The sequence below is a fragment of the Symphalangus syndactylus genome, chromosome 8 (assembly GCF_028878055.3).
Source record: "Symphalangus syndactylus isolate Jambi chromosome 8, NHGRI_mSymSyn1-v2.1_pri, whole genome shotgun sequence".
In the NCBI taxonomy this organism is placed as follows: Eukaryota; Metazoa; Chordata; class Mammalia; order Primates; family Hylobatidae; genus Symphalangus; species Symphalangus syndactylus.
In genome coordinates, this window is record NC_072430.2 from 67,566,899 (window position 1) to 67,594,495 (window position 27,597).

General features: G+C 42.6%; 1 protein-coding gene across 5 annotated transcripts in view; it reads left to right on the top strand.

Annotated features, from left to right (window-relative positions):
• The window catches only part of NEMF (nuclear export mediator factor), a 77,725-nt gene that overhangs the window by 20,457 nt on the left and 29,671 nt on the right, over positions 1 to 27,597 (top strand). For 2 of the 5 annotated variants that reach the window (XM_055289467.2, XM_063644575.1), the window contains exons 7-18: positions 2,135 to 2,221; positions 3,091 to 3,164; positions 4,323 to 4,393; positions 4,474 to 4,549; positions 5,241 to 5,303; positions 7,192 to 7,269; positions 7,356 to 7,564; positions 7,811 to 8,002; positions 8,260 to 8,323; positions 14,308 to 14,396; positions 24,123 to 24,226; positions 24,928 to 24,990. In XM_055289467.2, the coding sequence (XP_055145442.1) occupies positions 2,135 to 2,221; positions 3,091 to 3,164; positions 4,323 to 4,393; positions 4,474 to 4,549; positions 5,241 to 5,303; positions 7,192 to 7,269; positions 7,356 to 7,564; positions 7,811 to 8,002; positions 8,260 to 8,323; positions 14,308 to 14,396; positions 24,123 to 24,226; positions 24,928 to 24,990 (1,170 nt within the window). The remainder of the gene's footprint in view (positions 1 to 2,134; positions 2,222 to 3,090; positions 3,165 to 4,322; positions 4,394 to 4,473; positions 4,550 to 5,240; positions 5,304 to 7,191; positions 7,270 to 7,355; positions 7,565 to 7,810; positions 8,003 to 8,259; positions 8,324 to 14,307; positions 14,397 to 24,122; positions 24,227 to 24,927; positions 24,991 to 27,597) is intronic. The other 3 variants (XM_063644576.1, XM_055289469.2, XM_063644577.1) reach the window with 3 other exon arrangements.

The following is a 27,597-nucleotide window of genomic DNA, read 5'->3' on the forward strand; positions in this document are numbered from 1 at the left end:
CATGATCTCAGCTCATTGCAACCTCCACTTCCTGGGTTCAAGTGATTGTCTTGCCTGAGCCTCCCACATAGCTGGGATTACAAGTGTGTGCCACCACACCCACTAAGTTTTGTATTTGTAGTAGAGATGGGGTTTCACCCTCTTGGCCAGGCTGGTCTCGATTACAGCTGTGAGCCACTGCCTGGCCTGGTAAGGGTTACATTAAGTCTGTGGATCAGTCTGGGGAGAATTGCCGTTTTAACTACATTGAGTCTTCAATGAAGAGAGAATGTCTGACTATTTATTTAGATCTTTAATTTCTGTCAGATTTATTCCTAAACATTCTATTCTTTTTGATGCTATTGTCGGTGGAATTGTTTTCTTAATTTCATTTTTGCATAGAAATACAATTGATTTCTATATTTTGGTTTTTGTATCCTGCAAACCTGATAAACTTGTTTATTCATTCTAGTAGGTTTTTTTTGTGGGTTCCTTAGGATTTTTTTTTTTTTTTTTTTTTTACATTTTTTTTGTTTTTGTTTTTTTTTGTTAGATGGAGTCTCACTCTGTCGCCCAGGCTAGAGTGCAGTAGCGCTATTTCAGTTCACTGCAACCTCAGTCTCCCATGTGCAAGTGATTCTCCTGCCTCAGCCTCCCAAGTAGCTGGGATTACAGGCATCTGCCACCATGCCCGGCTAATTTTTGTATTTTTAGTAGAGACTGGGTTTCACCATGTTGGTCAGGCTGGTCTCAAACTCCTAACCTCAGGTGATCCACCTGCCTCAGCCTCCCAAAGTGCTGAGATTACGGGCTTGAGCCACCACGCCTGTCCAGGATTTTTTATCATACAGGATCATGTCATCTGTGAATAAGGATGCTTTACTTCTTCCTTTAGAATCTGAATGCTATTAATTAATTTGCCTTATTGTGCTAGCTATAGCCTCCAGTACAATGTTGAATAGCAGTGTGAGACTGAATATTCTTTCCTTGTTCCTGATCTTAGGGGGATAATATTCAGTCCTTCACCAGTAATTATCATGTTAGCTGTAGGTTTTTCATAGGTGTCCTTATAAGGTTGAGAATGCTCCCTCTATTCCTAGTTTATTGAGAGTTTTTATTAGGAATTAGTGTTGAATTTTGTCAAATGCTTTTTCTGCATCTATTGAAATGATATATGGCTTTTTTCCTTTATTTTATCAATATGGAGTATTATATTAACCAATTTTTGGTTGCCAAACCAACCTTGCATTCCAGGGAAAAGTCCTCATTGTGGTTGAAGCCCATTAAATTCCTATAACTTGTACTGACTTTTGTAAGTTAATTGTAGTCTCAAATTTCTTTAAGGACTAGAATTGTCATTTCTGTTTTTTTTTTTTTTTTTGGGTGGGGGGGTGGGGCGGGGGATGGAGTTTCACTCTTGTTACCCAGGCTGCAGTGCAATGGCATGATCTTGGCTCACCACAGCCTCCGCCTCCCGGGTTCAAGCGATTCTCATGCCTCAGCCTCCCGAGTAGCTGGGATTACAGGCATGTGCCACCATGCCTGGCTAATTTATTGTATTATTAGTAGAGATGGGGTTTCTCCATTGTTGGTCAGGCTGGTCTCCAGCTCCCGACCTCAGGTGATCTGCCTGCCTTGGCCTCCTAAAGTGCTGGGATTATAGGTGTGAGCCACTGCACCCAGTCTAAGAACTAGAATTGTCATTTCCAAGTAACACTTCAAAATAAGTAAACTTATTGTTGTTTTCACCAGCCACTGTTATTGAGTAGAACATTGATATTGGGATATAAATTTGTGCTATATTTTGAATGTTAAATTTTAGTCTGGGTCATGGTGGCTCACACCTGTAATCTCAGCACTTTTGGAGGTCGAGGTGAGTGGATCACCTGAGGTTAGGAGTTCGAGACCAGCCTGGACAACATGGTGAAACCCTGTCCCTACTAAAAATACAAAAATTAGCTGGGCATGGTGGTGGGTGCCTGTGATCCTAGCTACTCGGGAGGCTGAGGCAGGAGGTGGGAGGTGGAGGTTGCAGTGAGCCAAGATTGCACTGTTGCACTCCGGCCTGGGCGACGGGTAAAACTCCATATCAAAAAACAAAAACAAAAAAGAATTTATAGGAAAATACTGAAAGTAATATCCTCTGCATTTATAGCCTATGGACCAGCTCTCATTGAACACTGTCTTATAGAAAATGGATTCTCAGGTAATGTCAAAGTGGATGAAAAACTTGAAACTAAAGGTATGTCTGCATGGCACATTTTTCATTTATTTCGTTTTTTTTAAACTATGAAAATTTTTTCTGGGAAAGTAATAAGGGAGCAGGTGGTTCTAGAATGAAAAACATTTGACCGGGCACAGTGGCTCATGCCTGCAGTCTCAGCACTTTGGGAGGCAAAGGTGGGAGGATCACTTAAGCCTGGGTGTTTGAGGCTGCAGTGGGTGGTGACTGCACCGCTGCACTCCAGCCTAAGCAACAGAGTGAGACCCGCATCTCAAAAAATCCCACAAAAACAAGTATCACCACCCTCAAAAAAAAAATTGAATGAGATTTTAGTGAATGTTTTAGTTTCTGCAATATACTAAATCAGTGCAGTCATAAAATGACAACAGATGCTGGTGGTGGTGTTTTGTTTTTGTTTGTTTTTATAAAATGACTCTGATGTTTATATGGAGCAAAAGCATGTAAAAATGTTCAGGATAACTCTGGAAAATACTAGTAATGGTTTACTATTATTACTGTCTGTGCAACCCTTCACAGATTAAAATATGAAGCTATAGTAATTAAAACTAAGTTTTTGGAGAAGGAATAGCATAAAGATTCCAAAAATAGTTTGAAATAATATGGGAATTTAGTTTATGAACAAAGTTCCTTTCAGGTCATGGAGGGAAAGGTGGATGATTCAGTAAAAGCTGCTTGGACAATAGGCTGTTCAAAACGTAACCATATATCCATATATACTGATTACAAACATGAAATCGCTATCTCTAATTTTCTTGAACACTACATTATTTCATAAGCACTTTCCTGTTTTTCTGCATAGTTGTTTAGCCATGGTTAATTGACACTTGACTGGCACTCTTTTTTTCCTTTTTTTCCCCCACCATTAGATATTGAAAAAGTACTTGTTTCTCTGCAGAAAGCAGAAGACTATATGAAAACAACATCCAACTTCAGTGGGAAGGTAGCACCATGTATACTTACATATATTGTTGTGATTTATTTGGGTTTTCAGAAATTAAATGTTCATTAAAGGATCAGTATATAAATTGTATTTTAATTTGGAAAATTGTTATCTGTAATATGCTTATACCAGTATACTCTTTTTGATTTGTTTTGTTTTTTGAGACAGTCTTGCTCTGTTGCCCAGTCTGGAGTACAGTGGCATGATCTTGGCTCATTGCAACCTCTACTTCCCTGGTTGAAGTGATTCTCTTGTCTCAGCCTCCCGAGTAGCTGGCACTACAGGCACGTGCCACCATGCCTAGACAGTTTTTATATTTTCAGTAGAGACGGGGTTTCACCATGTTGGCCAGGCTGGTCTCGAACTCCTGACCTCAAGTGATCCGCCCACCTTGGCCTCCCAAAGTGCTGGGATTATAGACATGGGCCACTGCACCCAGCCCAGGATAGTGTTTTAAAAATTTCTGTTGGTTTGTAAGTTTTTTTCTGTTCCCTATCTTTTATAGAAAGTTTAATGTCAGGTTAGTATTGGCTCTTCAGAAAAGTTGAGGAATTTACAATTATTTCTTTAGTTGTTTTAGATAGAGAAGCACATTTTCATTTGTCAGCCCTTTTCAAAAATGTTGTGATTTGCAGCTCCCAACTATTAAATATTTTTTGAATTACCCAGTAGCTTATGAGTGTTTTTCTTCCCTTTTCAAAGTATAACTCTATTTATAGAAAATTAAAATTAATATCAGTCATAGAAAGTAAACCTTTGGGCTAGGTGCAAATTATTATCAGTCACAGAAACTAAATCTTTGGGCCAGGTGTGGTGGCTCACACCTGTGATCCCAGCACTTTTGGAGGCCAAGGTGGGCGGATCACTTGAGACCAAGAGTTTGAGACCACCCTGGCCATCATGGCAAAACCTGTCTCTACTAAAAATACAAAAATTAGCCAGGTATGGTGGCGCACACCTGTAATCCCAGCTACTTGGGAGGCTGAGGCATGAGAATCGCTTGAACCCAGGAGGCAGAGGTTGCAGTGAGCCGAGAATACACCACTGTACTCCAGCCTGGGTGATGGAGCGAGCACGACTGTATCAAAAAAAAAAAAAAGAGAAAGTAAATTTTTGTTAATTATGAATAGGAATGATTTTAATATTGCATTTTTGTAGGGATATATCATTCAGAAAAGAGAAATAAAACCAAGCTTGGAAGCAGATAAACCAGTTGAAGACATACTCACGTAAGCATATAGGCATGGGTCAATTTGCTTTGGATGTTTGTTAATGTTCTCGAATATGATATAATAAATATGTTTTACAGGTATGAGGAATTTCATCCTTTCTTGTTTTCTCAACATTCACAATGTCCATATATAGAATTTGAATCATTTGACAAGGTGGGTTTTCCATTCTGTTCCTTTACAAGTTAGTTAGCATGATATGAGCTGTTAATATCAACTTGCTTCTATTGAGAAATTGAAACTGTACTTGCTTTACATTCACTGTGAATCTGGGCATTAAAGATCAGTGTAGTCACAGATACAGTTGTTGGAAATAATTGTTGCCACTTTATTTCAGGATGAAGGACAAGAGATTTCAGCTTCATTTGATTCTTGATACTGTTTAGCCATATAATATATTTACTGGAAATCTGTTCAAGTTCTTTGAGTGGTGTTATGAAACACAGTGGAATCTAAAATTCTGTGTATGCAGCTGGACATGCTGGCTCATGCCTATAATTTCAGCACTTTGGGAGGCCAAGGCAGGCGGATCACTTGAGGTCAGGAGTTCAAGACCAGCCTGGCCAACACAGTGAAACCCTGTCTCTACGAAAAACTACAAAAATTAGCGGTGTGTGGTGGGGTGCACCTGTAGTCCCAGCTATTTGAGAGGCTGAGGCAGGAGAATCACTTGAACCTGGGAGGTGGAAGGTCAGTGAGCTGAGATCGTGCCACTGCAATCCAGCCTGGGCAACAGAGTGAGACTCCGTTTCAAAAAAAAAAAAAAGTAAAATTCTGTGTATGCAAGTTGAAGTAAAGACTGTGCTTTTTTTTTTTCAACTAGTTGTTTGTCTGTTTTTTTAATAAGGCTGTGGATGAATTTTATTCCAAGATAGAAGGCCAGAAAATTGACTTAAAAGCTTTACAACAGGTATGTATTATTAAAAACACATATTAAACCAGCTAGTCTAGTGGTTTGATGGGTAGATGATATAGGAAAGGGTAGGCTTTCAGAAAGAGTGTAAGAAGTAGTACGGGAACTCTCTGACCTGCCTCTTATTTATGATGAAGGTTTATGAGGAAGGTCCATGGGGGATTTTATTGTTGAAAAGTATGTCCGCATTTGTTTCATGAGTATTTCAGATATTCTGTAAAAAAAGGAAAATACAGTGGGAAGGTGAGGCCTGTTATTTACACCTTAATGTGGTTTGCTCAGAACAACCCAAAGCTTCTCAAACATTGCTGTTAAGGAGATACTGTTTTAGGGGAGATTTTAAATAGGCCAGAGGAGGGGATATTGTTTATCATTAAACCGTTTCTTTTTTAAATGGACTTTAAAGCTAGGTCTTAATATGTTTTCTGTGTATCATGACTCCAAAAGAAGTGATACACGGTATTTTCCCAGCACATTTGACCATATTTTTAGAGCATTTGCTGCAGAACAGTTTCATAAATTGTTAATAGTCACTCTTGATTTGAAGGGGATTTGATTTTTTCAAAAATAGTCTTAAAATATGTTTGCAAAAATTTCAAATTATTTGAGGCTAGGCACGGTGACGCACGCCTGTAAATCCCAGCACTTTGGGAGGCCGAGGCGGGCAGATCACTTGAGGTCAGGAGTTTGAGAACAGCCTGGCCAACATGGTGAAACCCTGTCTCTGCTGGAAATACAAAAATTAACGGGGTGTGGTGTGGGTGTCCAGCTACTCAGGAGCCTGAGGCACAAGAATTGTTTGACCCTGGGAGGTGGAGGTTGCAATGAGCTGAGACTGTGCCACTGTACTCCCGCCTGGGAGACAGAGTGAGACTCTATCTTAAAGAAAAAAAAATCAAATTGTTTGAATCCCTATACCACTTCCCCTTCAGTTTTTAAAAATTAGTTAATCATAGCACAATTTCAAAGCAGGTAGGCCAGTCAGATGAATTATATACCTCATGTAATTACCAAATGGTGGCAGCACTTTGGCTAGTAAACTGAACCCCATGTTTTCATGGGTGTCAAAATACTAGTGATTTATTTTGGTAATCATTTCATGGGTTTTAATAGTCATCATTCTTATCTAAATTTTAAAAAAAATTTCATCTAGCATTTAAATACTCATTAATTGATGATATTACTAGCGTTAGAAATTTTGCCCCCCAATTGATAACCTTGAAATGTAAATTATATATGATAAAATGCCATATAGAAGGTCAAATAACTACCATGAGCCTTTGTCTTATTAATTTAGGGGAAAAAGTTTCTGTAAAATACTGGAAATAGTTCTGAGAAAATCAAAAGCAGCAAAAAATACAAAGTCATTTGGTAATTTATGCTCTTTAGGAATTCATTCCCTGCCAGGTGCAGTGGCTCAGGCCTGTAATCCCAGCACTCTGGGAGGCTAAGGTGGGAGGATTGAGCTCAGACGTTCGAGAGCAGCCTGGGCAACATAGTGGGACCCGGTCTCTATTATTTAAAAAAAAAAAAAATAAAGAATTTGTTCTCCCAAACTTTACTTTTGTGCCATAGGAAAAAAATGTCCTGATTTCTGCCTGTTTGAATAATGCCAAGGGTATTAGGGGTATATCTTATATACATAGTAACCTGTAATCAAAATACCTTTCTATATAAGGAGTCGGAGTTAGGGAAACAGGAGAAGTAATTTTGGGGCATGGAACGCATTGTAGTGGGATAGGCCTAGGGTGGTAGACTATGGGAACTTCAGCCAGCTAGATAACAGCATAGATGGGGTCAGGATAGTGAGTGTTGGGAAGTAAGAGAGGGATGTCATGAGGTAGGAGAAATCTAATTTTTAAAAAATCTGTTTTGCCAATAAAAGGAAAAGCAGGCATTGAAGAAATTAGATAATGTTCGAAAGGATCACGAAAACAGATTGGAAGCTCTTCAGCAGGCTCAGGTATTATATTTGGCTTTCTCAGTGCTTTTTCAAAAATGTTAACTTTAACTGACAATGTAGTAAATGTGTGTGGTTTGTTTCTTAAGGAAATAGACAAACTGAAAGGAGAGCTCATAGAAATGAACCTACAAATAGTTGACAGAGCCATTCAGGTAGTTCGAAGTGCTTTAGCTAACCAGATAGATTGGACAGAAATTGGGTTAATTGTGAAAGAAGCCCAGGCTCAAGGAGACCCTGTTGCAAGTGCAATCAAAGAATTAAAACTACAAACAAACCATGTTACAATGCTTCTAAGGTAAGTTTAACTCTTAGTCAAGCAGTTAATGCTTGTCTTTATTTTGTTATTTTAATTGTTCACTGTGTTAAACATTTTTTCTTCATATTTTGAAATTTATTCTCAAAGAAAGGGAAAAAACTAATTTAGATTAAAATAATGAAACTTTCAGTACTGTAAACCATTTATAATTTTATTGAAGAAGAAAATTGAAAATAAAAGTGATGTCATTGACGTTAGTGAAATGCTATTGAATATTTTTAATAGAAATCCATACTTGTTATCAGAGGAGGAAGATGATGATGTTGATGGTGATGTCAATGTTGAGAAAAATGAAACCGAACCACCAAAAGGAAAAAAGAAAAAACAAAAGAATAAACAGCTGCAGAAGCCTCAGAAAAATAAGCCCTTACTTGTAGATGTTGATCTCAGCTTGTCAGCATATGCCAATGCCAAAAAGTAAGTCATTTAAGTTTACATTTTAGGCCAAGTATTATCTGCAATAAATTAAGGAATTAAGGACATTTAAAAAAATTTAAAATTTCACCTGTATATGCATACCTTTTTTGGGTGAAAATACTTTTTAAAATTTTGTTTGGTTAATTATACAATTCTGATTTGTTCTGCATAATTTGAGAATTTGTAAAGTTAGAACTAAGTAGAAAACTAAAGAATAAATATTATATTTAAAATTTAAGAGAGATATGTTTTTCTAGGTATTATGATCACAAGAGATATGCTGCTAAGAAAACACAAAAGACTGTTGAAGCTGCTGAGAAGGTACTGAGTATTTCTTAGAGTGAATGTTAGTTGTTTTTGCCTGCTTAATTTAATGGACATAATTATTTCTTCTGTTTAAATGAGGTTTTCTAATTCAGAAGTATCTTTCAAACTTAACTTTGCTTTAAATGTATGTATTTCCAGTATTTTTCCCCCCCAGGACTGCTCATCCCTTATTCTTCCTCATCTCAGTAAATAGCACCTTCATTTTTCTGTTCACTGAGGTTAAAAACGTTTGTGATATCCTGGACTCTTTTCCCATAAATCATGCAATCCATCAGTAAATCCCTTTGATTCTTTCTTTAAAGTACAGCCAGAATCTAGCTACTAGTCATTATTTCCACTGGTTAGTCCCCTATCACCTCTTCACATGGACTATGACAGTAGCCTCTTATTGGATCTCTCTCATCCTCCTCTTTCCCACTACAGTCTGTTCTCCACATAGCAGCCATTGTGACCCCTTTTTTTTTTTGAGATGGAGTTTCGCTCTTATTGCTCAGGCTGGATTGCAATGGCTTGATCTCAGCTCACTGCAACTTCTGCCTCTCAGGTTCAAGTGATTCTCCCACCTCAGCCTCCTGAGTAGGTGGGATTACAGGCACCCGCCACCATGCCCAGCTAATTTTTGTAGTTTTAGTAGAGACGGGGTTTCACCATGTTGGTCAGGTTGGTCTCAAACTGCTGACCTCAGGTGATCCGCCTGCTTCGGGCCTTGACCCTCGGCCTCCCAAAGTGCTGGGATTACAGGTGTGAGCCACCACGCCTAGCCCCATTGTGATCCTTTTGAATCAAAAGTGAAGACTGGGTGTAGTGGTTGACGCCTGTAATCCCAGCACTTTGGAAGGCGGAGGCCGGTGGATGGCTTGAAGCCGGGAGTTTGAGACCAGCCTGGCCAACATGGTGAAACCCCATATCTACTGAAAATACAAAAATTAGCCTGACGTGATGGCTGGTACCTGTAATCCCAGCTACTTGGGTGGCTGAGGTGGGAGAATCTAATGAACCCGGGAGGTGGGGGTTGCAGTGAGCTGAGATCATGCCATTGCACTCTAGCCTGGGAGACAGAACGAGACTGTCTCAAAAAATATATTAAAATAAATAAAGCAAAAGTGAAGTCCTTTCTCTCTGGACAAAATCTTCTAGTTGCTTCCCATCTTAATTCAGAGCCCTTCTCCTATCCTGCAAGAAGGACAGGAGATCTGCTCCCCTCTGACCTCATCACCTGCATTCCTCCTCTCATACACTCTTTCTGGCTACACTGGGATCTTAGCTGTTCATAAAATAATGACACGTGCTCTCCTCTCAGGGTCTTTGCCCTTGCTGTTCTCTCTACCTGGAATTTTCAGTTTGACCCCTCTCTTCATTTACGTATCTACTTAAATGAGATTTAATCAGAGAATCCTTCCTTGACCACTCATTACTAACGATAGTACCACCCTGAATCTCTCTCTTTATTTTGCCTTATTTTCTTCTTGAAAAACACTCCCCCCAGCCCAGCATATGTTTATTTGAATATTTTTTCTGGATTTCCTCTAGAATATAGATTGCATGGAAGTAGAATCTTTGTGTTGTTCATTGCTGCATCGCAATCCCTGGAATATTGCCTGGAACAGAGTAGGCACTTTAATAGCTGTTAAATGAGTGGCCTTCGTGACTTGGCTCTCTGTCTACTGCTTCAACCTCTTTTCTTGACATTTTGCCCTTGATTACTACTTGCGTGTCCTTTTTTTTTGCTTATAATACCCTTTTTCCTATTCTTTGCCTGATAACCCCGTTAGTCGTCGAGGATTCAGCTTAAATGTCATTTTCTCAGAGATACCTTCTTTGACCATAATCCAGTGTAAATCGAGTTTCCTTGTTATATTCCTATAGCATCTTTAGAAGCACTCACCATTATATATTTATTTAAAGGATTATATGATTAATAGTTGTCTCTTCTAGACGTAGTGGGGTGGGAGTGGGGGCTTTGTCCATCTTGTTCACTCTTGTGTCTCTAATGGCATCTAGCCTAGAACCTAGCACATGATAGGTACGCAGTATCTAGAAAATGACAAGGTGTTTATTAATTTGTAGGTCTTGGGCAAATATTTTCATGTAGTAATTCTTTGGTTTAGATTATTTTAATACTTAAGGCAAAAATATTTTCATTTCTTCATTACTTTCAAGTATGCGTATTTGTGTGTGTGTATGTGTGTAGATTGTGCCATTTTGTGACATTTAAAAAATTTCTTGCCCCATCATTTACTTTGGTGTTATTTAAATACATTCTTGCCTGCCTGCCTGCCTGCCTGCCTGCCTGCCTGCCTTCCTGCCTGCCTTCCTTCCTTCCTTCCTTCCTTCCTTCCTTCCTTCCTTCCTTCCTTCCTTTCCTTCTTTCTTTTTTTCTTTTTTCTTCCCTCCGTGGCCCAGGCTGGAGTATACTCCACTTGCTGCACACTCCCTGTGTCCGGCTCCCGTGATTGTCCTGCCTCGGCCTGCGGGCTGCCTGGGATTGCGGGCGCGCGCCACCACCCCTGCCTGCTTTTTGTCCTTTGCCTGGAGGTGCGCTTTTGCCATGTTGGCCACGCTGCTCTCCAGCTCCTGACCTCCAGTGGTCTGCCCGCCTCGGCCTCCTGAGGTGCTGGGACTGCAGACGGAGTCTCGCTCACTCAGTGCTCCGTGTTCCCCGGGCTGGAGTGCGGTGGCGTGGTCTTGGCTCGCTGCAGCCTCCGCTTCCCAGCCGCCTGCCTTGGCCTCCCAGGGTGCTGGGATTGCAGCCTCTGACCGGCCACCACTCCGTCTGGGAGGTGGGGGGCGTCTCTGCCTGGCTGCCCCGTCTGAGAAGTGAGGAGCGCCTCTGCCCGGCCACCCCGTCTGGGAAGAAGTGAGGAGTGCCTCTGCCCGGCCGCCCCGTCTGGGAAGTGAGTGCCTCTGCCCGGCCGTCCCGTCTGGGAGGTGAGGAGGGCCTCTGCCCGGCCGCCCCATCTGGGAAGAAGTGAGGAGCGCCTCTGCCCGGCCGCCCATTCTCTGGGAAGTGAGGAGCGCCTCTGCCCGGCCGCCAATCGTCTGGGAAGTGAGGAGCGCCTCTGCCCGGCCGCCCATCGTCTGGGAAGTGAGGAGCCCCTCTGCCCCGCCGCCCATCGTCTGGGAAGTGAGGAGCGCCTCTACCCGGCCGCCCGGTCTGGGAAGTGGGGAGCGCCTCCGCCCCGCCGCCCCGTCTGGGAAGAAGTGAGGAGCGTCTCTGCCCGGCCGCCCCGTCTGGGAAGTGAGCAGCACCTCTGCCCGGCCACCCATCATCTGGGATGTGAGGAGCGCCTCTGCCTGGCCGCCCCGTCTGGGAAGAAGTGAGGAGCGTCTCTGCCTGGCCATCCCGTCTGGGAAGTGAGGAGCACCTCTGCCCGGCCGCCCCGTCTGGGAAGTGAGGAGCGCCTCTGCCTGGCCATCCCGTCTGGGAAGTGAGGAACGCCTCTGCCCGGCTGCCCCGTCTGGGAAGTGTGGAGCGCCTCTGCCCGGCCGCCGATCGTCTGGGAAGTGAGGAGCGCCTCTACCCGGCCACCCCGTCTGGGAAGTGGGGAGCGCCTCTGCCCGGCCGCCCCGTCTGGGAGGTGAGGAGCGCCTCTGCCCGGCCGCCCCGTCTGGGAGGTGAGGAGCGCCTCTGCCCGGCCACCCCGTCTGGGAGGTGAGGAGCGCCTCTGCCCGGCCGCCCCGTCTGGGAAGAAGTGAGGAGTGTCTCTGCCCTGCCGTCCCGTCTGGGAAGTGAGGAGCACCTCTGTCCAGCCACCCATCGTCTGGGATGTGAGGAGCGCCTCTGCCCGGCCGCCCTGTCTGGGAAATGAGGAGCGCCTCTGCCCGGCTGCCCCGTCTGGGAAGTGAGGAGCGCCTCTGCCCGGCCACCCCGTCTGGGATGTGAGGAGCGCCTCTGCCCGGCCGCCCCGTCTGGGAAGAAGTGAGGAGCACCTCTGCCCGGCTGCCCCGTCTGGGAAGAAGTGAGGAGCATCTGTGCCCGGCCACCCCATCTGGGAAGAAGTGAGGAGCATCTCTGCCCGGCCGCCCCGTCTGGGAAGTGAGCACCTCTGCCCGGCCACCCATCATCTGGGATGTGAGGAGCGCCTCTGCCTGGCCGCCCCGTCTGGTAAGAAGTGAGGAGCGTCTCTGCCCGGCCGCCCCGTCTGGGAAGTGAGGAACGCCTCTGCCTGGCCGCCCCATCTGGGAAGTGAGGAGCGCCTCTGCCCGGCCGCCCCGTCTGGGAAGTGAGGAGCGCCTCTGCCCGGCCACCCATCGTCTGGGAAGTGAGGAGCGCCTCTGCCCAGCCGCCCATTGTCTGGGAAGTGAGGAGTGCCTCTACCCGGCCGTCCCGTCTGGGAAGTGGGGAGCGCGTCTGCCCCGCCGCCCCGTCTGGGAAGTGAGGAGCGCCTCTGCCCGGCCGCCCCGTCTGGGAAGTGAGGAGCGCCTCTGCCCGGCCGCCCCATCTGGGAGGTGAGGAGCGCCTCTGCCCAGCCGCCCCGTCTGGGAAGAAGTGAGCACCTCTGCCCGGCCGCCCCGTCTGGGAAGAAGTGAGGAGCGCCTCTGCCCGGCCGCCCCGTCTGGGAAGAAGTGAGGAGCATCTCTGCCCGGCCGCCCCGTCTGGGAAGTGAGGAGCACCTGTGCCTGGCCACCCATCATCTGGGATGTGAGGAGCGCCTCTGCCTGGCCGCCCCGTCTGGGAAGAAGTGAGGAGTGTCTCTGCCCAGCCATCCCGTCTGGGAAGTGAGGAGCGCATCTGCCCGGCCACCCCATCTGGGAAGTGAGGAGCGCCTCTGCCCGGCTGCCCATCGTCTGGGAAGTGAGGAGCGCCTCTGCCCGGCCGCCCATTGTCTGGGAAGTGAGGAGCGCCTCTGCCTGGCCGTCCATTGTCTGAGAAGTGAGGAGCGCCTCTACCCGGCCGTCCCGTCTGGGAAGTGGGGAGCGCGTCTGCCCCGCCGCCCCGTCTGGGAGGTGAGGAGCGCCTCTGCCCGGCCGCCCCGTCTGGGAGGTGAGGAGCGCCTCTGCCCGGCCGCCCCGTCTGGGAGGTGAGGAGCGCCTCTGCCCGGCCGCCCCGTCTGGGAGGTGAGGAGCGCCTCTGCCCGGCCGCCCCGTCTGGGAAGAAGTGAGGAGCGCCTCTGCCCGGCCACCTCGTCTGGGAAGAAGTGAGGAGCGTCTCTGCCCAGCCGTCCCATCTGGGAAGTGAGGAGCACCTCTGCCTGGCCACCCATCGTCTGGGAAGTGAGGATCACCTCTGCCCGGCCGCCCATCGTCTGGGAAGTGAGGAGTGCCTCTGCCCGGCCGCCCCGTCTGGGAAGTGAGGAGCGCCTCTGCCCAGCTGCCCCATCTGGGAAGTGAGGAGCGCCTCTGCCCGGCCGCCCCGTCTGGGAAGTGGGGAGCGCCTCTACCTGGCCGTCCCATCTGGGAGGTCTACCACGGAGGCCAGACGCAATGTGGGGGCTGGACGTTGTGGCTCACGCCTGTAGTCCCAGTACTCTAGGAGGCCGAGGAGGGTTGATCACTTGAGGCTAGGAGTTCGAGACCAGCCTGGTCAACATGGCGAAACATATGAAAAATATAACAGACAAACCAACCAACCAACCCAACAACAACAAAACAGGTCTACCCTGGAGTCATACTCTAATTTTTTCTATTTTCCTCCCTTTCTGATCCTTTATCCCACTTTCTTTTTCTTCCTCTTCCTTCTCCTTCTTCTTTGTCAAATAGAGGATTGAGTTATTATCATTGATCCGTACAAAGTCCCTCTCTCATTTATTTTCTTTAATTCCTACCCCCGATTTCTATTCCCCATCTTCCCATGTGCAACCTTCCTAATATGTTTGATATGCATCTTTTTGTTTGTATGTCTTTTTAGAAAATGTTTATTGTTTTGTGTGCAAAAAAAATTAATAATAAAACTGGTATGTCTTCAGGGAAAAAAAAGTAAAATAAAATAAAAAAATAAATCTTAACAAATTGTTTTTAAAACTCTTTTCTATAAACAGGCATTCAAATCAGCAGAAAAGAAAACAAAGCAAACATTAAAAGAAGTTCAGACTGTTACCTCTATTCAAAAAGCAAGAAAAGTATATTGGTAAGTGTTCTGTCTCTTTCAAATATAGTTTTTGTTTTTATTAAAATTATCCATGCACATTGTTTAGAAAAGTCAAACAGTTCTACAAAGCTTGTTACAAAACCAGTAGCTCTGCAATTTTTTGTTGGTTTGTTTGAGACAGGGTCTCTGTCAGCCAGGGTGGAATACAGTGGCGTGAACATGGCTCACTGTAGCCTTGACCTCCTGGGCTCTAGCAGTTCTCCCACCTCAGCCTCCCAAGTAGCTGAGACTACAGGCACATGCCACTGTGCCCAGCTAATTTTTTAATTTTTTGTAGAGGCAGGGTCTCACTTTGTTGCCCAGGCTGATCTCAAACTTCTAGGCTCAAGAGATCCTCCTGCCTCAGCCTCAGTGCTGGATAACAGGCATACGCTTCTGCACTCAGCTAGTTCTCCAGTTCCTTGCCTTTACTCCTATTGCCTGCTCTCCGAAGGAAACTACTTTTAGCTCTTTTAGTTGATTCTTTTGATATTTGCCTTTATTTATCTTAGTAATATGCTTATATTGCTACTTTTTAATTTTTCTGTTTTACATTCTTACTAACTTCCCACTGGGAAAGATGAGGATTTCCCTCTTTCCACTTGTGTTCCATTACATACACACACAGTTACAGCATGATTTTGTCGAGATTAATAGCATTGGCATCATTATAAATATTTAAATTATAGTCATATAATTTATATGTCATAGTTGACCCACATGGAATTCTGTTTTCTTTTTCCTTCCTTTCGCAGTTTTAAAAATCTTCCCTGGAGTTATTAATTGTCATTTCATTTGCTTTTTATTTTTGTTCTTATCACTAATTTATCTAAATATTATCTTCCAAGTGTGTTCAGACACATTGGAATTCAATCAGTATCATCTTGCAGAGATCAGAAGTCTCTCCTGGAGCTTTTTGACTTACTTAATTTTATACTGGTTCTCTCTAAGCATCATACAATTTCCTTTTATTGTTATCTTGGAAGTTATCTTTACCCTTCTCTGTTTTGGAAACTCTTTTCTGGATCTCATACTTCTTTCTTGGTTGAAAGAGTGTGTTTTCCAGAAGCTTCACAAGAAAGGGTGTATAGAAAGCAAAGTTTTTGAGGTCTCCAATTTATAAAACATTTTATTCTTATAGTTTGAGAGGGCTGGGCATGGTGGCCCATTCCTGTAATCTCAGCACTCTGGGAGGGTGAGGTGGGTGGACCTCTTGACCTCTGGAGTTCGAGACTAGCCTGTGCAACATGCCAAACCCCATCTCTTAAAAAAAAAAAAAATTGAGTATAGAATTCTATGAAAATATGTTTTCCTCAGACTTTTTTTTTTTTTTTTTTTTGGGGATGGAGTTTCACTTTTATTGCCCAGGCTGGAGTACAGTGGCACAGTCTTGGCTCACTGCAACCTCTGCCTTCCGGTTTCAAGTGATTCTCATGCCTCAGCCTCCCGAGTAGCTGGGATTACAGGCACCCACCACCATGCCTGGCTAATTTTTGTATTTTTAGTAGAGATGGGGTTTCACCTTACTGGCCACCCTGGTCTCAAACTCCTGACCTCGTGATCCACCTGCCTCGGCCTCCCAGAGTGTTGGGATTACAGGTGTGAGCCACCACACTCGGCCTCCTCAGACTTTTAAAGGTATTGCTTCATTATAGTAACTTGAGAAATCTGGTATTATTTTGATAGTTGATATTTTATTTTTTATGTTGTTTTTTTGAGACAGTCTCACTTTGTTGCCCAGGCTGGAGTGCAGTGGCGTGATCTTGGCTCACTGCAACCTCCGCTTCCTGGGTTCAAGTGATTCTCCTGTCTCAGCCTCCCAAGTAGCTGGGATTACAGGTGCCCGCCACCAAGCCCAACTAATTTTTGTATGTTGAGTAGAGAAGGGTTTCTGCCAGGTTGCCCAGGCTGGTCTCTAACTCCTGGCCTCAAGTGATCGCCCGCCTCAGCCTCCCAAAATGTTGGGATTACAGGCTTGAGCCACCACACCTGGCTGATAGTTGATATTTTATATGAAACTTGTTTTTGCCTTTCTACAAGCTTGTAGATTTTTCTCCCCTCCCAATTTTTTCTCCAAATTTTTCCAATTTTACAATTGGGGTTGGTGATGATGTTTTAATCCATTATGTTGGATAGTTTGTGGGCTGTTTTAATTCAGAAACTTTCAGTTCTGAGACATTTTCTGGAAATAGTTCTTGAAAAACTGCCTGACCTCTGCTTTCTTTTTTCTTTTCCTTCTGGAAATCTTGTTTTTAAGACCAGTCCTCCATTTGTTGTATTTTCTATTTTCAAGTCTATCGTTTTGCTCTACATCCTGGGAGTTTACTCAGCTTTATCTTCCACCAAATCCTTCCACTGAATTTTTTATTACTTCCTATCATGTTTTAATTTTAAGAACTGTCTTCTTAACATAGTGTTCCTGGCAAAAAAAGAGAGGACTTTTTTTTGGTTCTCGGGATATACCTTTTTAAAAAAATAAAGAAGTTTCTGCTTTAGTTTCTTTTAGCTCTCTGAGAATAGTTTTGATGAATTAAATTTTTTTAGTATTCTTTTTTTGCAAGTCGCTGTCTTCTCCAAGTTGTTTCTTTTTAAATTTTATTTAATTATATATATTTAGGCTGGGCACGGTGGTGCTCACCCATGTAATCTTAGCGCTTTGGGAGACCAAGACAGGTGGATCACTGGGGGTTAGGAGCTTGCGACCAACCTGGCCAACATGGTGAAAACCCATCTCTACTAAAAATACAAAAAAAATTAGCTGAGTGTGGTGGCAGGTGCCTGTAATCCCAGCTACTAGGGAGGCTGAGACACGAGAATCACTTGAACTTGGGAGGCAGAGGTTTCAGTAAGCTGAGATTGTGCCACTGCACTCCAGCCTGGGTGACAGAGCAAGACTCTGTCTCAAAAAAAAAATAAAAAATATAAAAATCTCTAAGGGGACTCTGATAATGCTAGACCTCTCAAAAACAAAAAGTTATAGTCATGCAGTCCTGCTACCCCACCACACATACTGATTGGAGACCAGAAGTTAATCTGTTCAGCAGACATACTCCCTTTCTTCACTTAACATGGCGGTAGTCTTTCCATAATCTATCACACACATAGACATTGTCATCCTTTTCATCCCTGCAGTGTGTAAATGAGAGGAAAGGGGCCACCATTACCTTTTTTTTTTTTTTTTTTAAGTAGAGACGGGATCTTTCAGTGTTGCCCAGGCTGATCTCGAATTCCTGGGCTCAAGCGATCCTCCCGCTTCAGCCTCCCAAAGTGCTGGGATTACAGATAAAAGCCACCGTGCCTGGCCCTACCATTATTACTTTTTTTTTCTTTGAGACAGAGTCCTAGCTCTGTTGCCCACGCTGGAGTGCAGTGGCGCGATCTTGGCTCACTGCAACCTTCACCTCCCAGGCTCAAGGGATTCTCCTGCCTCAGCCTCCCAAGTAGCTGGGACTACAGGTGTGCACCACCATGCCCGGCTAACTTTTGTACTTTCAGTAGAGATGGATTTCACCATATTGGCCAGGCTAGTCTCGAACTCCTGACCTCAAGTGATCCACCCTCCTCGGCCTTCTAAAGTGCAGAGATTATAGGCATGAGCCACTGTACCCAGCCCATTATTAGCTCTTGATACAATACTTTCAGAATCTGAAACAGAGAGGGTAAGGAACTTAAGCAAAGTCATGCAGTGACCAGAGGACAACGCATAAGTGCTGACAGGTTTGAGGAATGACTCTGTCATGGCACCAAACTCAAAAGGTATTCATTAACTTTTCTTTGAGCCATAAAAAGGATCAAATGTGTCATTTCAACAAACACACAGACACTTGCCTGCTGTCAAACAAAAGGAAATGGGGGCCAGCCACAGTAGCTCATGCCTGTAATCCCAGCACTTTGGGAGGCCGAGGCAGGCAGATGATGAGATCAGGAGTTCGAGACTAGCCTGGCCAATAAGGTGAACCCCCGTTCTTACTAAAAATACAAAAATCAGCCAGGTGTGGTGGCCTATGCCTGTAGACCAAGCTACTCGGGTGGCTGAGGCAGAAGAATCGCTTGAACCTGGGAGGTGGAGGTTACAGTGAGCCGAGATGGCGCCACTGCATTCCAGTCTGGGCAACAGAGCGAGACTCTGTCTCAGAAAAAAAAACAAAAAAAAACAAATGGGTGGCTGAAGTGGCACTCTAATCCTCTGAAATCATTTCCCAAAGGTAATTAGCTAATGGGTATCACAACATCCTACACCCTCGGAGCAAGTAAAGGGAGGGCATTGGACCAGATGCTCACAAACGAAAACACACAGATTTTGGGTACATGCAATTGCTCTACCTCAGGGACATCAACCTTCAGAACTCTCTCCTTTTCAAGATGTTTCTATAAAGACAGGGATAGCCTGGGTGCAATGGCTCACGCCCGTAATCCCAGCACTTTGGGAGGCCATAGGCGGGCAGATAACCTGAGGTGAGGAGTTCGAGACCAGCCTGGGCAACGTGGCGAAACCGCGTCTCTACAAAAATACAAAAATTAGCTAGGTGTGGTTGTGCACACCTGTAGTCCCAGCTACTTGAGAGGCTGAGGTGGGAGGATCACTTGAGCCTAGGAGGCAGACGTTGCAGTGAGCCAAGACTGTGCCACTGCACTCCAGCCTGGGCAACAGAGCGAGACTCCATCTCAAAAAAATAAACATATATATATTTAAGGTCTATAATATGTTTTTATTATATGCATATGCATAATGAAATGAAACAGTCAAGCACATTAACATATCCATCATCTCATGTAGTTACTCTGTTTTTTTTTGTTGTTGTTTTGTTTTTTTTTTTTTTTGAGACGGAGTCTCGCTCTGTCACCCAGGCTGGAGTGCAGTGGTGCAATCTCGGCTCACTGCAAGCTCCGCCTCCCGGGTTCACGCCATTCTCCTGCCTCAGCCTCCCGAGTAGCTGGGACTACAGGTGCCCGCCACCACGCCCGGCTAATTTTTTTTGTACTTTTAGTAGAGACGGGGTTTCACCGTGGTCTCGATCTCCTGACCTCGTGATCCGCCCGCCTCGGCCTCCCAAAGTGCTGGGATTACAAGCGTGAGCCACCGCGCCCGGCCGTTACTCTGTTTTTTGTGTGTCTGGTAAGAGCACTTAATCTACTCTCAGCAAATTTCCAATATATAATACAGTATTGTTAACTGTATTCCTCATGCCATATATTGGATGTCTAGAGTTAATCATGTTACCGTAACTTGTTAGTTTTTGACATACCCACATCTGCCCTACCGCACCCTCCTTTTCTTTTTTTCTTTTGGAGACAGAGTTTCGCTCTGTCGCACAGGCTGCTAAGTAGCTGGGACTACAGGCACTTTTTAAAAAATGTTGCTTTTGTCTCCATCTTTCATATTAGTGTCTGGTGCTCCTTGATTGTCTATTCAACGTTTTACATTTTGTGGTAGGGTATTAAAATGCCGATTGGAAGTTCCCTGGGTGGTTGGGCTTGTGAAATGATCTGTGTTGGCCATTTTGTGTAGAATCTTCATTGTCTTTAGCCCTTTTCCCCTTGAGATAGTCTCATTTCCCGGAAAAGATTCTTTTTTTCTCCTGCTTTTAAGGTGAAGACCTGGCTGCTGTAGCATTTGGAGAGCCCAGTGGAAATAATAGGCTGAGAGTCTTAGGATCCAGTAATTCATTTACTTATTTGCTGTGTTTTACATATATTACTCCTGATTATATAGCTGTGTCACATTTACCCTTGTCCAGAGATCTTCTTTATACCCTTTCTAGAGAAATTAACCTCTGGCCTTCTGTTAGGAAATGGAACAGGAATTAGCTGGAAAGAACATATATGGAACTAACTGCTTCTTGAACAGACTCTCAGCCAGTCCTCCTGTTTTCATTCCCATCTTAAACTCATTTCCTCAAGTGTTTGTGCTGTCATTTGTTTAGCCTTTTATGAGTTTTACATTGCTATTTAGTTGTTGCTTTTTTCACCATCAGCTTAGGATTCAGCTTCTTAAGTCTGATCACTTGTCCATTTGTTTTCCAGCTTTCAAAATTTGGTTGTATTTGTCTCTTCTCCCTCTGTTTTGTTTGACATCTCTGTTGATGAATAGGATTATCCTGTAATTTTCATTTCTTGTAATGTTCTTGTTGGGTATTGGTATCAAGGTCATATTGCCTCATAAAATAAGTTGGAAAGTGTTCCTTTTTCAGTTGTTCTTAAATAGCTGATGAAATTCACCTGTGAAGCTGAGTAGTCCTGGAGTTTTCTTTGGGAAAGCTTTTCATTACAGATTCAAATTATTTAGTAAATGTAAGGACTGTTCAAATTTCCTAGTTTTGGTAAGCAGTGTTTTTTTAAAGACTTTGTCTAAAGTTTAAAATATATTGGCAGAAAGTTTATAATATTCTTCTGCGAATTTCTCCTTTTACTTCTGCCAGTTTTTGCTTTTTATATATGAGACAATGTAATTAGGTGATAAAACTATATAACTGTTAGGTCTTCCTAATGAATTGAGTCTTTTGTCAACTTTAATGAAATGTCCTTCTAACTTGTAACTATTTTTTCCTTGTCAGGTGTAACTAGATCAGCTTTCTTTTGGTTAGTGTTTACATGGTCTATCTTTTTTGTTTGTTTGTTTTTTGTTTTTTGAGACACAGTCTTGCTCTGTCACCCAGGCTGAAGTGCAGTGGTGCAATCTTGGCTCACTGCAACTTCTGCCTCCTGGGTTCAAGCAATTCTGCCTCAGCCGTCTGAGTAGCTGGGATTACAGGCGCCCGCCACCATACCTGGCTAATTTTTCTATTTTTAGTAGAGATGAGGCTTCATCATGTTGGCCAGGCTGGTCTCAAACTCCTGACCTCAAGTGATCTGCCTGCCTTGGCTTCCCAAAGTGCTGGGATTACAGGCATAAGCCACCACGCCTGGCCTATCTTTTTTCATCATTATATTTCAACCTTTCCATCCTTATATTTTAAAGGAGCATCATATGTGTCATTGTCATTGTTTTCCAGTCTGACAGTCTTTGCGTTTTACCTGGGCATTTAATGCATTTATATTTAATGTAATCTCTGATATATTTGGGTTTAAATCTACCCATCTTACTATTTGCTTTTTGCTTGTCCCATTTGTTCTGTGTCCTCTTTTGTCTTCATTATTGCCTTCTTTTGATTGACTACTTTTTATTGACTTGTTGGCTATACATTCCTTTACTAGGATGATTACAAAATACATCTTTGACTTTTCTCTCTTTTTGTCCCTATGTCTTTGTCTTTTTACAAACCTCTTTACTATCAATAGGGGAATGGTTAAGTAAGTGTAGTGCATCCATTCAGCAATGAAGAAAATGTACTTTTAGGTGAAAAAAGCAATATGCAGAACAGTTTGTGCTATGTCTAAAAATGTATCGGGGAAACCCACCCCCAATATTTCAACATAGGTTCTTTCTATTTTCCATAAGTGTCAGCCGGCTGAGAAATAAAGAGAGTACAAAGAGAGGAATTTTACAGCTGGGCTGCGGGGGGTGACATCACATATCGGTAGGATCATGATGCCCACCTGAGCCTTAAAGCCAGCAAGTTTTATTAAGGATTTCGAAAGGGGAGGGGGTGCAAGAACGGGGAGTAGGTCACAAAGGTCACATGCTTCAAAGGCCAAAAAGGAGAACAAAGATCACATGCTTCTGAGGAAACGGGACAAGGGCAAAATCAGAAACTCTTGATAAGGGTCCAACAAAGATCACAAGGCAAAGGGCAAAAGCAGAATTACTGATAAGGGTCTATGTTCAGTGGTGCACAGGTGCACGTGTTGTCTTGATAAACATCTTTAAACAACAGAAAACAGGGTTAGAGAGCAGAGAACCCTGACAGCAAATTTACCAGGGTGGAGTTTTTTCCCCACCCTAATAAGCCTGAGGGTACTGCAGGAGACCAGGGTGTATTTCAGTCCTTATCTCAACCACGTAAGACAGACACTCCCAGAGCGGCCGTTTGTATAGACTTCCCCCCCGGAATGCATTCCTTCCCCAGGGTATTAATTATTAATATTCCTTGCTAGGAAAAGAATTTAGTGATATCTTCCCTACTTGCATGTCCGTTTATAGGCTTTCTGCAAGAAGAAATATATGGCTCTATTTTGTCCAACCCTGCAGGCAGTCAGACCTTATGGTTGTCTTCCCTTGTTCCCTGAAAATCTCTTGTTATTCTGTTCTTTGTCAAGGTGCACTGATTTCATATTGTTCAAACACACATTTTACAATCAATTTGTACAGTTAACACAATTATCACAGTGGTCCTGAGGTGACATAACGTCCTCAGCTTACGAAGATAACAGGATTAAGAGATTAAAATAAGACACGCGTAAGAAATTATGAAAGTATTGTTTGGGAACTGGTAAATGTCCATGAAATCTTCACAATTTATGTTCCTCTGCCACAGCTCCAGCTGGTCCCTCCGTTCAGGGTCCCTGACTTCCCGCAACAAAAGAGAGAAGATTAGGATAAATATTTTAGCTTTTCTATATATAAAGAATCTTGAGACGGATACTCAGGAAGCCAGTCACAATGGCTCCCTCTTTGGTGTAGTGACAGGAACTGAAGGGATGCAGGATCTCTCACTATCTTTTTTATATTTTTATATTTTTTATTTATTTATTTTTTAGATGGAGTCTCGCTCTGTTGCCTAGGCTGGAGTGCAGGGGCGCGATCTCAGCTCACTGCAAGCTCTGCCTCCTGGGTTCATGCCATTCTTCTGCCTCAGCCTCCCGAGTAGCTGAGACTACAGGTGCCCGCCACCACACCCAGCTAATTTTTCATATTTTCAGTAGAGACAGGGTTTCACCATGTTAACCGAGATGGTCTCGATCTCCTGAGCTCGTGATCCAAGTGCTGGGATTACAGGCGTGAGCCACTGTGTCCAGCTGACCTTTTTTATATAAGTAAAAAATTTTATTCAACCATGAGTATGTGTTACCCAATCAAAAAATCAGATTAGAAAATAGTAAAGTCCTTTCACTATTATATTAGGGAGTTTAAGTTAAGTATCTGTGCTTAGTCTACCATTTTTAACCAAAAGTTTTAAAAATTGTGGATTAAGTCATACAGAAGATAATCTCTGTAGTCATATATAATGTAGCAAGTATTTATGTTCATCTGTCTTGCATGTCATTTTCTAAATGTCATACAGATAATATACTCTATATCTTGCAGGTATTAACATGAAAACCCAAGTTATTTTGTCTTTTGAGAAAAGTTATAATTTTACCCTCCTAAAGACAATTTTTGGTCTTTTGTGTTTAAAAAAATGTAAAGAATATCATATATAAAGATTAATTACATTCATTTATTGAGAGCAGAGTGGGAAAACATTTCTTTCTTATTAGTGATCTAAAGCCTATTCAGTGCCTCACTAAAAGAAAGCTAAACCTAAGGACCGTATGACATTTTATACTTTTGCTTTATGAAATTTGTTGTTAGAAGTTCAGTTTAAGAAGGCTATATGGAGTAAGGAGATGACTTTTTTAAACATAGAATTTAATTTCTTTTTTCTAAGACTGTCTTAAGAATATCCTAGGGCAATTTGTATTATAGGTTTTTAGTAAAATTCAGCTTGATGCCTTAAAACAAATTAAACCATCAACTTGTCTTAAACTACACAGGCAGGATACCTTCCTTTTTTGTTTTGTTTGCAAAAAGGGTATGAATTCAGGCAGCTATAAAGAAAAGTTAACTTTTTTCTTTCATTTTGATAGGTTTGAGAAATTTCTATGGTTCATTAGCTCAGAGAACTATCTAATTATAGGTGGACGAGATCAGCAACAGAATGAAATAATTGTGAAAAGATACTTGACACCAGGTAGGTAACATTAAAATTCAGAAAAATTTTCTCTTAAATGATTGGATCAGTTATCTCAATATTAGGCATTGATTTTCTTGTTATACTCTTTTGTTTGATAGATTTAACTAGTAGAAAGATTTGGTGCATGATGCTTCATGGTTTGTTCAATATGTGTTTTGATGCTTTTAGTTCTTAAGTGAATATTCCTAAAATGGTATTGCTGAGCTAATCTGCAGTGTTGGACTTTCAGTACTCTATTACATTAACAGAGTAACTTTCAGTCTTCGAAGTTATTGTAGGTTAAATTTTTAAAAGCTTACTGTTGCGGTGTTAAAGTTTGCAATCATTTTTCACACTTGGAAGTAGGACTTGGCCGGGTGTGGTGGCTCACGCCTGTAATCTCAGCCACTTTGGGAGGCTGAGGCAGGTGGATCACCTGAGGTCAGGAGTTCAAGAACAGCCTGGCCAACATGGTGAAACCCTGTCTCCACTAAAAATACCAAAAAAATTAGCTGGACGTGGTGGTGCACGCCTGTAATCCCAGCTACTTGGGAGGCTGAGGTGGGAGAGTTGCCTGAACCTCCAGGGCAGAAGTTGCAGTGAGCCAAAATCGCACCACTGCACTCCAGCCTGGGTGACAGAGCGAGACTCCATCTGAAAAAAAAAAAAAGGAAAAAAAGAATTAGCACTTAAAGTGTCATTTTTTGTCTGTATTTAAGGAGACATTTATGTACATGCTGATCTTCATGGAGCTACTAGCTGTGTAATTAAGAATCCAACAGGTAATATATTTCTTTCTATTCAGAATTCCTGTTCCTTTCTTTAAAATATTTTTAGTGTGACTGTAAGACAAAAATTTAATAGAGGGCCAGATGTGGTGGCTCACGCCTGTAATCCCAGCACTTTGGGAGGCTGGAGTGTGAGGATTATTTGAGGCCAGGAGTTTGAGACCAGACTGGGCAAGAAAGTGAAACCTCATCTCTAGAAAAATTTTTTTAATAAGCTGGGTGCAGTGGCATGCACCTGTAGTCCCAGCTACAGAAAGTTGAGGTGGGAGGATCAGCTTGGGTGACAGAGTGAGACTTTGTCTCTAAAACACACACACACACACACACACACGTAATAGAAAAAGATGTAATGATAAAAGGATCAATCTATCAAGAAGATGTAACAATTACAAACATATGTGCCGCTAATAACAGAGCCCTAGAATGCATAAAGCAAACCTGACAGAATTGAAGGGAGAAAGAGATAGTTCTACAATAATAATTGAGGACTTTAATACCCAACTTACAGTCATAGATAGAATAACTGGACACAGAATCAGCAAAGAAATGGAAGACTTGAACAACACTATAAACTAACAGACATCTCTAGAATACTCTACTTAGCAGCACCATACAGGTTGAGTATCCTATCTGAAATGCTTGGGACCAGAAGTGTTTTTATATTTTGAAGTATTTGCATTATACTTACCAGTTGAACATCCCAAATCCAAAAATCAGAGATTCAAAATACTCCAAAACATTTCTAGCAAACTCCAGTGGGCATTTTCTTTGAGTCATCCTGCTGCACTCAGAAAGTTTTAGATTTTGGAGCATTTTGGATTTTCAGATTTGGGGTGCTCACCCTGTATTCTTAAGTGCACATGAAATATTCTCTGGAGTAGACCATGGGATAGTCTATAAAACAAGCCTCAGCCGGATGTGGTGGCTCACGCCTGTAATCCCAGCACTTTGGGAGGCTGAGGCAAGCAGATTATGAGGTCAGGAGGTCGAGACCAACCTGGCTAACATGGTGAAACCCTGTCTCTACTAAAAATACAAAAAATTAGCTGGGTGTGGTGGCACACGCCTGTAGTCCCAGCTACTCGGGAGGCTGAGGCAGGAGAATCACTTGAACCCAGGAGGCAGAGGTTGCAGTGAGCTGAGACGGCGCCATTGCACTGCAGCCTGGGCGACAGGGCGAGACTCCCATCTCAAAAAAAAAAAAAAGCCTCAATACATTTAAAACTATTGAAATTAGACAAAGTAAGTTTTCTGACTATAATGGGGTGAAATTAGAAACCCAGAGTAGAAGAAAATGTTTTAAATTCATAAGTATGTGGAAATCAAATATCACAGTTATAAATAAGGAATGGAACAAAGAGGAAATCACAAAAGATGCCACAAAACACTTTGAGATGAATGAAATGAAAATACAATGTATCAAAACTTGTGAGATGCAAGAAGAGCAGCCCTTAGGGGGTAATTTATAGCTGTAAATGCCTATATTTAAAAAGAGGAAAGATCTCAAATCAGTAACCTAACTTTGCACCTTAAGAACTAGAAAAACAACCCAAAGCAAGGAGAAGGAAGAAAATAGTAAATATTAGAGTAGAAATGAATAAAACAGAGAATAGGAAAAAAAAATAGAGAAAATGAACAAAACCCAAGTTGGTTCTTTGAAAAGATAAACAAAATTGATAAACCCTTGGCTAGACTGACCAAGAAAATAGAGGACTCAAATCCCTAAAATCAGGAATGAAATAGGGAACATTACTACGGACTTTACAGATATTGAAAGGATTATGAGGGAATACCAACAAATTATGTAACCTAGATGAAATGGACAAATTCCTAGAAAGATGTAAATACTAAAACTGACTCAAGAAGAAATAGAGAATTGAAATAAACCTGTAAGTACAGAGATTGGATTAATAATAAAGAAAAATATAAAAAAAAAACTCATCAAAGAAAACCCTAGGCCAGATGGCTTCACTGGTGAATTATAAAGAAGGTCGAATGCCAGTTCTTCACAAACTCTTCCAAAAAATAGGATCAATGGGAACACTTCCTAACTCATTCTACAAGGCCAGTATTACAAAACCAAAGATAACACAAGAAAACTACAGACCAATACCAGTTATAAATATAGACAAAAATCTTTGACAAAATATTAGCAGACCGAATCTAGCAGCATATTAAAATGACTATATACCATGACAAAGTGTAATTTATCTCAGGAATGAAAGGTTGGTTCAGTATATGGAAATTAATGTAATACAATCTACTAATACAGGACAAAAAACACACATGGATTATCTCAACTTATGAAGAAAAACCATTTGACAAAATTCAACATTTGTTTGTGATAAAAACACTCAGCAAACTAGGAATAGAAGGGATATTCCTCAACTTGGTAAACAAGCATTTATGAAAAACCCACAGCTAACAATCATACTTAATGCTGAAAGATTGGGTACCTTCCTCCCCCCATCAGTAATAAGACAAATATGTCTATTCTTGCCATTTCTATTTAACATTATACTGGTGGTTCTATATAGGTCATTAGGCAATAAAAAGAAATTAAAAAAATCCAAATTAGGCAAAAGTAAAACTAAATATGTT